This window comes from Lepidochelys kempii, chromosome 1, assembly GCF_965140285.1.
Source record: "Lepidochelys kempii isolate rLepKem1 chromosome 1, rLepKem1.hap1, whole genome shotgun sequence".
NCBI classification, from domain to species: Eukaryota; Metazoa; Chordata; order Testudines; family Cheloniidae; genus Lepidochelys; species Lepidochelys kempii.
Genome location: NC_136380.1, coordinates 255,292,096 through 255,307,148, shown reverse-complemented (window position 1 = coordinate 255,307,148; position 15,053 = coordinate 255,292,096). Strand labels below are relative to the sequence as shown.

At 43.1% G+C, this 15,053-nt stretch overlaps 1 protein-coding gene across 1 annotated transcript; it reads right to left on the bottom strand.

Moving 5' to 3' along the window:
• Window positions 1-165: 165 nt before the first annotated feature.
• Window positions 166-13,198, bottom strand: FBXO7 (F-box protein 7). Its single transcript, XM_073324754.2, has 9 exons — window positions 12,961-13,198; window positions 10,787-11,087; window positions 8,770-8,997; window positions 7,038-7,179; window positions 5,641-5,724; window positions 3,953-4,048; window positions 2,769-2,945; window positions 2,017-2,054; window positions 166-915 (listed from the first exon to the last, which is right to left on the bottom strand). The coding sequence occupies exons 1-9, from the start codon at window positions 13,080-13,082 to the stop codon at window positions 511-513; spliced, it is 1,593 nt and encodes a 530-aa protein (XP_073180855.1). The 5' UTR covers window positions 13,083-13,198; the 3' UTR covers window positions 166-510.
• Window positions 13,199-15,053: the final 1,855 nt, after the last annotated feature.

The following is a 15,053-nucleotide window of genomic DNA, read 5'->3' as shown; positions in this document are numbered from 1 at the left end:
TCAAATGTGTGCTGTAAACACCAGTTCTAGCACCTTATACAGTGTGGAAAAAGAAGGGTTCCCTTACTGAGAAAGGCTTTTAGCCAGGTGGATTATAAAAGCCATCATATATCCCGAACACTTAATTCAATCACTCAGATAACAAGAAGTCAGACCAGCATAGTATTTGTGCTTAAAGTGCTCTTTATCTGATGCAGCAAATATCAGGCCAACAACCTTCTGCTCTCTAAGTAGCACTTCACAGATGATTAGAGAGGGGAAAACACAGTAGCACAAACTTTCAAGGCAGAGCTACTTTGGAAATAGCACTGAATTCTAGGTGGTGCAGCATTATCACTTCCACAGAGACTAAGTGAACCCATACCTTGTGGGCAAGATATCCTTGTGCCCATGAATTCCCACCATAATCAGAAAGGAAGGTTGATGTTAGTGCCCTGATGTAATCTCCTGCAGTTAGAAAGCAAGCTCAGGAACTAAAATTTAGAAACTCATTAAAGGAAGAGGTGGCAGTCAGATGAATGAACGGCGGATGTCAATTGTGCGGCCTCGGCTGGGTCTGGCAGGAAATCTGTCATTGGGACCAGCTCGCCCTGGCAGTGTTAGATTTGGCCCTGGCAGAGAGCCAATTGGATCAAAATGTGGTTTGAATGGAGGAAACCGGCCTGGTGCCTCCCCTGGGCCAGGAATGAGTGAGTTAATTGGGTCTCCAACATAAGGAAGAGTTGGTCTCTCATCATATTCTCCACCAATGATCATTGGGGGGTAGATGGAGTTAGGAGAGAATGGGTTGGGAGGGAAGGGGTTTGGATAGAATGGGCTGGGATGAAATGGAATGGGATGAGGAGGTGGGGGCAGGAACATCATGTGCCTCCATCTCAGGTTTTCCTTCTTCTGCTTTAGTTTCTTCTTGTACAGCTACAGAAAAGAAAAAATGGAGATTAAATTTTGAGTGGTGCTCATTGTTCTAGCTTCACCCACACTGGATTTCCTTCACACACTTGTTACAGGCGTAGAAGGCAAGGGAGAGCTCCCTCCATGTTCTATCAGTTATTTACAATTTGCACACTAATGATCCAGCTGCCCGTATTCAAATCACGGCAGGACTGTCCTGATTCAGACGACTCAGACCATCCTTCTGAGCATCAGACTTTTCTGTGGAAAGGGCTCTGACTTGGTCGGTCTCTCTCTTTTTGGATTCCCATTGAATTAGAACCCCAAAAATACTGACTACTTGGATTTACTTTAAACCTCCATGACCAAATTTATCCCTGGTTTAATTCCACTGAAATTGTCAAGATTACACCAAGTACAAATTTGGCACTTAATTTTGTGTGGTTTATGGCTGCTTTGGGATCTAAATATTTGCCTAAAATCATCAAAAAGCCACCTTAGAAATGAAATATAATAGAGACAGGGCTAATTTTCCTTATCCCCACAAAGCGTTACTTACAATTACATGAATCATATTTTAAGATCCTTGGGTGAAAAGTAAAGTTTGTGCCATTATACACATTTTAGACAGGAAAACTGAGATAGTGAGCAGTTAAGTTACTTGTCCAATGTGTCATAAAAAGTCAGTGACTCCTAGTCTCTTGCTCTAATCACTAGAGGTTAGTGCTTCTCTAGCTGAAGAGGTCATTTCAGAATTGATAGTAATGTTTACAAACAGGCCCTGGTATCTGAGACTCAGTTACACTGTTCTGCAGCACTGCTGAGATTCTCTCTTGCCAGTCTCAATGTCTAAAACAGCAACCCTCCTTCGTGCCAAGGACTGCATACAGCTAGCTCCCTGCAGAGGATCCTCAAATTTATTCCAGGATTTGGCCAAGGAGGGTACTAGGAGTGATGCAATGCATTTTCTCCTGTGTGGGCTGAACATGATGTGCATATGAAGATCTCAGCTCCAGGCATTTTAGAACCTAATCTCTGCTCCCACTTAATCTCCAAGCCTTACGCTCATTCTTAAACAAGCCATGGAGATTTATCCCAAAGAGAACATATATAATACCCACATACCTCTTTCCAGTCTGTGTCGCGAGGCCTAGCAGTTTGATCTGTGAAGGGGCAAAATTTAATAAGCATTTTAAAAAAAAAAAAAAAACACATTCATACTGAGGTGCATAAGTAGATAGTTTTTGCGGGGGTTTACAAATAAGGTAGGTGATCAGACCCTAAGCACCTTTGTATATAAAGAGTCAGTATCCTTAAACATTAGGACTCCTAGAAGATGTACTGCCAGGAGCCATTCAATCTATTCATTCTCCCTGCTTCACACCAAATTTCAAGCTCCTGTATCTATTCATCAACTACAGAAACCCTAGAAATACTGTCAGTGTCTGCCAGTGTCTGTGTGACAGCACTTTGCCTCTCAACCCATAACTGCTTAGTTTCCTAAAGAACTTCTTTTGAGAGACACTGGCAAAGGTTTCTTCCTCTCCCCATCTTTGCAATAAAGAGCCTGAGTCTTTATAGAAACAGCTGAAAAGTAGGAGACTCAGCACCAGGTGACGGGCCAGCTCTCTGTGGACCACCAGCAAATGTTTGGCAGATTATCAGTTGCCCATAATCTAAGAATCACCGAAGGAAGCATCTGCCAGTATTATGCTTTCAACTAGCCAACACAATTAGTCAATATAATGATTAATTAATAAATTTACTCTCCATTTTTAGGAAACAGATGTAGCTGAGGAAGCCCCTCTTAAAATGAATTTGACAAGAGACCTTAGGTGGCAGCCCAATTAGGGAGAAAGGGTGCATGTGGAAATCACCTCGGAAGTCCCGCAGGTATATAAATCTCCATAAAAGCTGGTCATTGGAAGCTGTGTAGAGGTCTCGGCAGACAGCAGACAGAGAGAGGAGTGAACGGATGTCCAGAAGTCGGAAAATCCGTAGCTTCAGTTCTAGAGGAAGGACTACCAAGCCAAACACATCTGGCAGGTTCAGAGCTAGAATGGGAGGTGAGGAGAAAGCAGCATTATTTGCAATAATTGAGTGTCATTCCCATCATCAAGGGGTCCTTTCCTGGTTTGGAAACATTTTCCCTTAAGTCATTTCCCATGGAGCTTTCAGTTGCATTACTTAACTCTGAAAGTGCTATGATGAGACTTACTATGACAGATTGGAGAGAGACACTTTCCGCACACATGTGAAATGGACGAAATAGGAATACAGCACTGGCTATGCTCCACACTATTGTCCCTCAAACTTAAGATGCCCTAAGGAACTAATCATGCTTCACAGACTACAAAACTGAGCAAGAGGTTGGAAAGGTAAAGGCAATATTTGTCTAATTCCAGTATTCCACATAAACCACTTTCAACAAAGAACCTCTAATCCCATGAAAACACAACAAAATTCAAAAAATACTCCAATAGAAAGAATTTATCATTGAGTTTGTCTTTGGATTGTGAGGCTGAGATTTAGTCTGGCAATTCCTGTAAAAACAAACTATGCTTTACTATTGCCACACAAATCACCAAGCTCGGTTGCTTCACACCATTCCTTCCAACATCATCTCAGTAACCAACCATTAAACATGTCATCCCACAAAAGATGTAATACTGCACAGCTTTCCCCCAGCCTAACAAAAGGAACAAATACACAGCACAGAACTTCAGCCAAGGAATTCAGCACTTTAAGCCTGGTTGCTACTTTGTCATCATCACCATTGGAAATAGTCTTTCCAGCTGTCTCAGCAGTGGCGTAAATCTTGAGCCCATTAAGTGAAACCCAAATGCTCTATTTAATTTGAACTACACAAGCAATTTCAGATTTTTAACAGTTTTACTAACATTTCTAAAATTAGATGACTACTAATTTAATATCTTTAGAACTAGGAATATTTATTCTTACTCCCTATGTAGCCAGCACTTAGGTTATTCATGACTCTTTCTATGTAGGGCTTTGGATAGTTCCCAACTGATAACATACCAGTTGCTTTTATTGATGTTACCTTGTCGGGCAGCAGCCAGAAGAGGGTACACCAGCTGGTCTTTAAAGAGGCGGGATAGTTTCTGAAGATCTTTGTATACCCCTCCAACATTTTCTTCTATTGAAATAAGAAGACAGAGTTTAACTTCAACAAGTTGTTATACAACATACAAGGCAGAGAGGTTTATGGGTTACATTTTGTGTACAAACAGAACTCTATAGTTCATGAAAGTTTTCATTTTTCATATGAAGGAAACAACAAAGTAAAATATTTTATTTGGGGTGGATCAGAATAAGAGGACAGGCACTGGAACCTGGCCAAATCTATAGCGGGGCGAAAGAAATAAAGCTTAGAATCCTGGTGGATATATTTCCGTTTCCATTATAGTACTGCGATGGAACCTCAATCAAGGATCAGATACCCTCTGCGTTAGGTATGCTACAAAGCCCTCTTTGTCCTCCTGCTGTGACTAGAAAGGGCAGCAAAAATTACATTAAGAGACCTGTGATAAGCCAGTAGAATAGTTTGAGAAAAGGATGGAGTTTCAGCCTTCAGCTGGGAGTTCCTTGTATTTCTGAGATTGGATACAGACTCCTTTGTAACTACGTATTTTTCTCCTTTAAATCATCTCCAACGATCCAAAAGTCAGACATTTAAATATTTGATCAGTTTTAAAAACAAAAAGAACCACTCCGCAGTCCTATCAAGACTTAGAAGTTTCTTAGAAGATCACAATCCGGTCGACCAGGTCAGTAATTAAGAAGTGTTGCCACCACAGTAATGTAATGGACCAAGTCCATAGCATATATTCACAAGTAGCCAAGTGTTATCCTTTTGTGTTTACAGACACCAAGAGCTTTTCAAATAAAATTTGTTTACAGACTCAACACATTTGCCAGATTTTAGCCACAGAGCAGGCACATATGCTTGAATTGTTAACCTGACTGATGAGGGGCTGACAGGAATGGTTGCCCATTCTCTCATTGCAGCAACAAAAGCAAAATGGTGCTGCTATGATCTTGGCTACACTTCACTGTTTAGCTATCCTTCTGTAGCCTTTTCAATAAAGTCTTGTTATATAAGGATCTGGGGCTACCCAGGATACAGTGCAATAAAATGCAGCTACTGGCAACAAAGCAGTCATGCGTACTTTAGAGTACAAAACAGAGTGAGACCTGTGCTAATGTAAAATCCAGATCTTTTGCATTGGATGTTTCCCTAATTTTGGCATCCTGGACTAAGTGGTCAGCACACGCTTTCTAACAAGAACAACATTTACAATGCCACAAAGACAGAGCTGACATTAGTCACATTGAACCCCCAATTCCCACAAAAAGAGAAAACAAAAATGAGTCCTAAATGGTTCACCATTGCTACCTTAGAAACACCTATATACATCCATATATTTAGTTAGAAGCCCCATGAAAAAGGGATATAATGCAGAAGAGGCCCGATGGTCTCTCAAGGTTCTTCACTTACATAGCTAATCTAGGAAATTCAAGTAATCTTAACAGCAAAATTCTACTTAGTGGCCACACTTCTGTATTCCTTTTTCCTCATGGCTAGCTGCTTCATGAACTGGTGGTCACCCACCTTCTTTTATCACCACCTTTGGCATCTTGGGCCTCTCTGTCAAACGTTTGCTGTCTATGTTAGTGCTCCCTCACTTTTCAGGCTGGCTGTTTTCTAAAGAGCCGCATTCTAAATACCTGATTCCTGAAAGCAAATGAAGGATGTTGGCAACAGCTGCAGTCTCTTCACACTTTTAATCTCGTTGTTGATTTTTAATGTTGCTGCAAAAGCAAAAGAAAGAAAGAAATGAACATGGTGAGAGACTACAAAGACCATCTCATTACCTTATCCTTGGAAATAGTTTAGTTTTCCTTCCCCCAGTCTCCTTACTGAGGAGAGGAACTGAAAACATACAATTTTGACAAGCAGATATCTAAACCCATTTTACCTCCCCTAAAATGAATACATGCAAAGTAGCATAGAAGAGAAAAACATCAGTTACCTACAGCAGTTTTTCAGTTGAAATAGTCATAACAAAGGTAAGAGATGGCAGTGATATACCATGATCCATTATTTCTAACAAGGTCATTGAAGAAATCAAACTGTAGCAAGGAGTCATTGCTCCTGTTCACTAGATGAACGCTCTTGTACACGAAGTAGTCAGTGCACTGCCCCTCTCCATCATAAATTCAAGTAAGCAATTCTCCTGACTTGGCCAAAGGATTAGATTTAAATCCTGGACAGTGAGACATGCTTCGTCACATATCCTGAGAGAGCCTAAGTGCTTATGCATGCGGTCATGGATTTTTTTTTAACGTATATGTACTTTCCACTGAAGTGCACATTTCTGTATCTGAGGTTAGAATCAAGCCCAGAAGTAACTGCCCCTGCAAACTGTGGAAGTGTCCAAAATGATGAGTAAATTAGGTCAAAAAATACTCCAAATCACCTGGAAATCATTTTAAGAGAAAGTAATGGCACTAATTTTCTGGAATGAATAGTTCTGATGAACTGAAAATGTGGAAAGAAGCTTAGGGATGTTGCTAAAGTGACTGCTTGCTGAATCATCAAAATAAATAAGTCTGGAACTTGTCTGTGACCTTTACAAATAGCATGTAATACAAAAACATAAATACTGCTAAACCCATTAGGTCTATTTTAACACCTTGTATTGTACTTCACAAGTTCCCATGAGTCGAAAGAAGGAACAGACAAGTTTGCCAACATGCTAATTAAAACTGAATACTTGAGCTGGCTCAGTAGCCATTGGGTTTGCTCTGTATTGATAGGTGGGAGACCTGGGATCGCCACCCAGGCAAGAAGGAGTCAAGCACATTCTGAACCCCAGGAGGGAGCACCTTTTCTTGCTCAACTGATTAAGAAGCTAAAGATTCAAAGGAAATCTAGTCCCATCTTCCCTTGCTGGAAGAATGGTAGCTGTGATGTAGCACCACAAAGAGAAAGGGGGAAGGAAGGGAGAGAGAGAGAGATTCCAGAGGGGAAAAGGATGAAGTAGCATCATATGACAATATATAGAGTATAAGGGTAAAAAAAGTCAGATCACAGAGACATTTCTAATGCCTGGCACAGTTACCATTAATGACAATAAGATCTCCCAAAGGCACACAGGTCAGAGCAGCAGAGCCATCTTCACAGAGGGGGTGAGTGTACTGCAGTTTATAAACACCTCCACTTCTCCATTTCTCAGGCATAGATACTGCCTTTGCTTCAGTTCCCTGACAGTAAATGAAAAGAAACAACACTGCATTCCTGAGCAATCCGACCAAGGCTGAGAAGAACTAAATTAAAATATTAACAGCTACTCAAATCCCAACAGATGTGTGTGTGACAGAATAATTAATATGTCTGCTCTACAGAGACACACTACTTAGTGGTGTAATGTGGCATAAAGGTTTTATCAGCATAAACTTGGGATGGCCACATTAACATACCTCTAGCTTCACCGCTTATGAATACACAAGTCATCTTAAACTCGTATCAATAAAACCTTTATACCACAATTCACTATATATGCAGTACATGCCACAGGCTGCAGAAAATTAATATTAAGAATGTTTTAAGAAAGGCTGTTGGGACAATTTTCACCTCTCTCCCAGTGAAGCCGGGTGCCTTTGTCTTCATGAATCCATGTTTATTATATATATTACTGGTTTGACTATATATATTTAACACACATACACAAAAACACTATTAAAAGAACATTAAGGTTCCGAAGTCAAGCACCCAAAAGTTAGGGAATGCTAGAATTAAGAGGCCTGTGCAACCTTAACTGGGCCCCCTCGTAAATATGCATGATGATACAATCTTTAATTGCATGATCATATACTATATTTTCAACAGGAGCCCTGCCTCATTCACTGCATAGGATGGACAGTACTCACTGAACAAGCAGCTATTCAATATTGTTTTCCCCTCACTGAACAATACATGGCCTCAGGCCTGATTTACTGTACATTATTCAAACCCTGCTCTAAAGACAGAATTATTAATTTCCTCATGGTCTTTCTATATGGCTCTCATTACTATAGTATCTGTGTGCTTCACTCCATTTGTTTCCTCACAATTTTGTGCTGCAGCCTCAGTTACTACTCCCAAGACTTCTGGCTGAGCTGAAGAGACATAGCTCACAGTGGCTGACTAGTGCATCCTACAACTAATAGCCAAGGGGTGAGGAAAAATGCTCATCTCGTGCAGATATATGAACTTCTTAGCCACAGTAACTATCATCTGAGGTGAACACCAATGAAACTGTCAAATATGGGGGGCGAGGGGGAGATTGTAACAAAGACATCCATTGTCACAAATCATGTTCCCATATATATAAAAGGAACTCAATTATTCCAAATTAGAAGGCAGGCAGTCAATACACAATGCTGGTATGAAAGGCATATTTTTCCTTTGTGAATGCCAAGAGAGGCAAGGGTGGAGTACACAAAATTATTGATAACTGAATACAGAATGATATAAATGCATACATTCTCCACTCTAGGAACTGAATTTAAACATTATCCCTGCATAGCCAAAAATGAGTAGCTAACATCCTCCCACTTAAGCAGGGAGGCCAAGGATTGACTAGATATGTAGACTGGACTACTGTCCCACTCTTAGAGATTGTACCACTCTTTCATCATTAAGGCATGTTGGCAAGATAAACTAGGGAAGCTGGTACTTCAGCTGCCCATGCTACTGAGAGGGATGTAAATCATCAACAGTAGATCTATAAGTACAGACACATGAACAATATTCTAGATATTCCAATTTTTCTCCTACTAAGTGGGAGGCTTCTCTTCCAGTTTTGCATTTACCTGCGGTACATAACCTGTCTCCATCATGAGAAGATGTACCAGAACTATCAAGGCATCGTTGGCACGGGCACATTCAGCAGAATGGTAGAGGGTCTCCAAGGAGTGTGGCACTTCTCCATCCACAGCTTCACTGCACAGCATTGGCTCAGAAGGATAAGAACCTGTACCTTCTTCCAGATCAACATCATCTGGGACTAGCCCAGAAGCAAACTCTAGGCTGGATCCTGCCTTAAAGGGAAAGTAATAAAAACAAGGTGGCATTCAAAAACTTAATCCTACATGGATTAAATTGATAATCCTGCTAGCCCTTTCAGTCTTCTTTCAACTATATTGTGAAGCTCTGATTTGGGGGCACAGACTGGTCAGTCACTCAGAATTGCCATGCGGAGCTTAGAAGGATACTACTTTTGAATGACAACTTTTCTCAAATGTAAGAGGGGCTTTCTTGCACTACAACACAAAGCAACCTCCAAGAGATAGAATGTCTTGGGGTTAGGGCACTGGAGTTGATTCAATTCTTGGCTCTCCCATAGACTTTCTGTGTGATCTTCACCAAATCACTTAATCTCTGTGCCTATGTAAAATGGGAATACTACTACTACTTTTGTCTGTTTTGTCTATTTGTAATACAGACTCTTCAGATCAGAGTCTATTATGTGTGATAGATGTTGTACATACAATGGGCTTATACGCACTACTGTACTACAAATAAATAATGTATTAAAGCACCATGAAGATTCTTAGAGCAGGCTACAGGGGCACAACTCTACACAGTATGGCATCACCATTTGTCAAAATTCAAGGCAGCTGACCAAAAATGACAAGACTAAGACTGGTCCAGAATGCCCAAGTTTCTTTGTAAATGAAATTATTCCCAGCCCCTTAGATCTAATTCTCAAAAGAGCATCCCCCTCAAAAACCATAAAGGTCTTCTCCACACTTTCCCTTCTACTAAGATACCCTTAAAGTCAGACATTCAGATTTTATAACATATAGTATGATTAAATGCCCCCTCAAAACTGCCTGAAATAAAATTCAAAAGAAGCAATTTAAACTGTTTTTCAAATTTTTACACTTTAGTTTTGTGGCATATAAAGGAGTACATGAAAAGTTGCTCTCCACCTTTTCCTAAATTTTGGAAGGAAAGCCTACTGGAAGGGAGGGAAGAAATTTTATCTTAGACACATGAAATAAGTACAACTAAATGATTACTATGTCCAAACTTTTCTGAAATGAGGAGCTTGTCTTTTAAGAGTAAAGTGTAGGGGCAGTGCTTCCCACAAAGGTGGAACAGTATTTTCTCCCACATTTTACTTTTTCTAGAATTTCCTCCCTCACCCCTTAATTTATATTACAATTTATTTTTCAAGTTTTCACATTGGTGGGCACAAAGACTGTAACAAGATGCTCTACAATTCTGTGTTTTAGGATTGTGTGTGTTTAAAAAATATAGTTTCATGTGTTGGAACCAACCCTAAAGTGACACATTTCTTAAAAGGGAACTGTTCCTGCAGAATATTCCTACTTCATGACAAACTCTTTAAACCATGGACATTATTTCAACTGATTACAAAACTACTCTCTCCTCCAGTGGACATTATTTCACACTGGCTCGGTTGAGGGCTTAGGAGAGGAGGAGGGGGAACAAACACATACTCTTGTGGCAAGTATCAGAAGTGGCTTTTTAAAGGGAGGCTGTGGAGGTGGGAGAAGAACTCACTCCTAGCTCCCTTGAAAAGGGTGTGTGTTTCTGCAGAAATCTGATTAGCAAAAATCTAGAGATATGTAAAGGACTCAAATGGAGTTTGAAACACCTTAACATCTCTGGCATGGATAAAGCTTAATAGCTTATAAATAGAGACAGTACTAGACAGATAAGTGATTGACCAAACACCAGGTAAGCACTTAGAACCATAATACTTCAAGGACGCTCCCTATTATACAGTCTAGCAACCAGCATCAGTGTGCTGCCTCCTCTTATTTCCTGATCCGTGTACCTCAGTCCTTAAGTACTTACCATATTATCGCTCTTCTGAGCATCAGTCTGAGCTTTAAGGTCTTCACATGGCCCATTCTGCCTTTCTGTTTCTGAACTGCTGGCCTGACTGTGGCTGGTGGTCAAGGTGAACAGTTTGTGATTATTCTGCAGTGAGGGAGGAGGTGAAGATAAGGATGGGGGTAATATGGGTGCTTCATTGGTCTCGTCCAGTAACAAACATATCATATCTCCAGAAACTATCCCATATGAAGCCAAGGTCTCATGGTCTCCAGTGAGGGCATCTTTGTTGTTCAATGTTATTGCAAACTGGGTATGAGAACTGCAAAGAAAGAGAAAAAACTCCAAGGCCATGTCTGGTGGAATCAGTTTAAGTCATACATTCAGATTACACAAATGTATGGTATGATTATTAAATGGTTTTGTTAAACCTAAGTACCGGTCTTATTAGTCACATGCCCAAAGAAGCACTGGGAAAATAAATGATGGACACAGTATAAAACCAAGATACAGGTTAAAGTGATTTTTTTCTACCTTTCTCTCTTTGTGTTATGTTTGTTTTAACTAACTAAATCACAGAACCTAGAAATCTTGGATAGGTTTAAGCCTCCATCTCTGAAAAACAGGTAACTGCCTCTGTCTACAATGTACCTTATAAATACATTCTGGGAAGCAGCCAATTGCCCTCAAAACTAACATCAGCTTCAGCAGCTGTAGGGCAAAGATTTTAAATGAACCACTGGGGCAGAGTATATTTAAAATAGTTAATTCTTGAAAATATTTCTATGCAAATATCCTTTAGCTTGCTCAATGTGAGGGTCTTTGGGCAAGTCCTTGAAAAATACGGTCTTCCCAGAGACAGCAAAGATTCCATGGCATTTTAATAAGATTAATGGTTTGTCCGGATGTCTTAGGACAAGTTCCCCCTCCCCATGCTGTTATGCAGCATGCTGCTAGCATACATATATACTGCTTGTGAAGCGCTCTGGGATCCTTCAGAATGAATATAAAATACACACACACAAAAACATTAATGCAAATATTTTATTGCCCTTAGCCTGCTAAAGCAGCTCATTTTTTATTTTAAAAAATCACTTAATAGCATTTATTCTCCTTTAAAAAAAAATCACAAGCCTTTCGCACACAAATCTTTTTGTGATTGCTGAAACACAGAGCCCCCTCTAGAAGAAGGCTATACAGCCATACTCAAAAGACAAATTCTAGTTTGTGTCACACTGAAGAAAGGTTCAATTTTGGTCCATAAATGTTGTACCATCAGACCTGAGTTGAGCGTTTCAGTGGGGTGTTTGAGAATAACTTTCACTTTTCTATTTATATAATCATGACTCCGGAAGCAAACTTCTCCAACATCATTTTGTGTAGCAAACTCCCTACAGCCGCTTTCATTTTATTTCCATTTTTGTGGTGAGGGATAAATAAAACCGAAAGCGATGAGTCCGCCGAATAAACACCGGGCGTTTTGTCCTCTTTTACTTCTGCCACCTGATTTTTTTTTTTTTTTGGTGAACGGTTCGGAAGTGACAGCTCTGGGATCACGTACCAGTCCTAGTGCCCGCAGCTCGGGCGCAGCAGCGGGGCAATCTCCCGGCCCGTGCCTCAGCCGAGGGACGGCGGGACCCCCAGCTAGGGTAGCTGCGGCCCGAGGCCTGGCCACAGCCAGGGCCCCCACAACCATGCGCGTGCCTGAGCCGTTCGGGGGGGGGGAGGGGGCGGCCGCTGCGCGGGCTCGTGCCCTTGGCACGCGCTGCGCCTCTCGCCGGGCTTTTCTCCGCGGCCAGGCGGGCTAGAAGCGCGATTGTGCCGCCAGCTGCGGCCCAGCGCCCCCGCGGGCTCTACGGGAGCCAAGAGCTACCGGGAGACTCGGGGTAAAAACCCGAGGCCTGGAAACGCTGCAGCCGGGCCGGGCGCCCGCGGCCTCAACGGTCACCCTGGCCGTCGGGACGCTGCCCGGGGTGGGGGCGGGGGGAGCGCGGTGTCCAGCAGCACCGGGCACCTGTGGGGAAGCCCCGCCCGCTCGCCCCCCAGCACTGCCCGCCCCCGGGGGCAGCAAGTTCCCCGCAGCCCGGGACAAGATGGCTGGGTCAGGGGCCCGGCCCGGCCCCTCCCCCCTGCGCTGCGCGGTCGTAGCCGGGTGTTACCCGCCGGCCTAGGAGTGACCGCGCCCCCGGCGTTACCTGTAGCCCCAAGTGGGCAGCAGGGCCTGGCACAGCTGCGCGCGCAGCTCCCCCAGCGTTGGCTCCGCCCCCTGCATCTCGAGCGGGGCCGTCCGCTTATGCAGCCGGACCCGGAGCTTCATGGCGGCGGCGGCTCCGCGCTCCCCCCTCGGGCTCCGCTCTGCCCCCTCGGTGTTGGCGGCGGCGCGGGGGCTGCTGGGGATTGTTGTTGTTTTGGTTGGTGAAGCACCACCTCGCTCCCTGAGAGCCCGGCCCCCTTCCCGCCCCAGCCCGGCCCGGCCCCGCCCCTAGGTGTTCATGGGAGCGGGCCCCGCCCAGCTCTCCGCACCAACGGTAACGTTGAGGGGCGATGATTCGGCGCTCGCCGCAGGATCTGCGCACTTCCGAGCGTGCACGCTGAAGGAAAGGCTCGAGTCCGCCCAGCTGGATCGACGATTCGGTGCTCGCCCTGGTTCCGCGCACGCGTTCTGAATGCAAGCCTTGGGCGAGAGCACAAGGCTTCTGCCTATGACGGTGGGAATCCACGGGAAATCACGTGGACAGCCTTTGCTGCTGCGTAGGGGGCGATGGCCTGTGGCTGCTTTGGGGCGTCAGCTCTTCGCCCAGTACTGGCCACTCATCGCTCTCTGACGCTGTGGGGATGCTGAGTGGGAGAGGAGGGCCCGGCATTCATGACTTCACACTGGGCCCTGCTAGATCTAGAGCATCCCAGGCTCCATCCGTCTCTGCAGCGTTACCACCAGTATTGCTAAACCTGAGCATTAACATCCCTGTGTTTGCCCCCACCTGCCAGCCCTGCGTCCACCCCCCACAAAAAAAAAAAAAAAAAAAGAATTGGCAGGAAGGCACTTGGCAACTTCTGTCCAGGCCAGGTACAATCCAGTAGTTACAATCCAGCCATAAGCAGAATGAGCTGATAAAGAACAGCAAAATTGACTAGTTTTTAAAAAATCTAATTATAAAATTCGTGGCTAGAACATGTCTTGACTCATCTTCAGCAATGCATCTGATAGCGTCTCATGAAATCTTCCTCCAGAACGTCAGGGCTTGCCACAGCAAAACACTTGTTGACTTCTTTGGGGAAAAGACTGGACTGAATAGTAGCAGTGTCAGATCAATTGTAAACTCCAAAGTACCATCAAATGGAAGACATTCTCAGCTTGGACAGTGGCTAAAGGGGTTGCTCCAGAATTCTTGCCTATTCCCGTTGATTTTTATTATTATATTGCAAAGAAGCTGGCCTGTCCATAGCATCCCTGAAAATTCATCCGTCTGCATTTTCTGCATATTTTTACCTGTCTGCTGTTTTTTCCCCGCTCTACAGTTTCATACAGCTTTAAAGATTTTACCCTTGCTTTTCCCCTTATAAGCCTACTCCTGCTTGGGACTTGAATTTGCTGCTAACAAAGTTTATGGAGCCATCCTTTGAGCTTCCTGTGGATTGCTCTCTGGATTACCTGTCTCACACAACTTTCCTTATAGTTATCATTGCTGCCAGGAGCATCAGTGAGTTGCAAGCTCTGATGGTGGTGTTACCCTAAGAGCCAAGTGTTCTTACATGCTGTCATAAACATAAAGGGAAGGGTAAACACCTTTAAATCCCTCCTGGCCAGAGGAAAAACCCTTTCACCTGTAAAGGGTTAAGAAACTAGGATAATCTCGCTGGCACCTGACCAAAATGACCAATGTGGAGACAAGATACTTTCAAAGCTGGAGTGGGGGAGAAACAAAGGCTCTCTCGGTCTGTGTGTTGCTTTTCCCAGAGCAGGAATGCAGGTCAGAACTCCTGTAAAGGGTTAATAAGCAATCTAGTTAGATATGCGTTAGATTCTGTTTTGTTTAAATGGTTGATAAAATAAGTTGTGCTGAATGGAATGTATATTCCGGTTTTTGTGTCTTTTTGTAACTTAAGGTTTTGCCTAGAGGGATTCTCTGTGTTTTGAATCTGATTACCCTGTAAGGTATTTACCATCCTGATTTTACAGAGGTGATTCTTTTACGTTTTCTTCAATTAAAATTCTTCTTTTAAGAACCTAATTGCTTTTTCCTTGTTCTTAAGATCCAAAGGTTTCAGTCTGTGTTCACCTATGCAA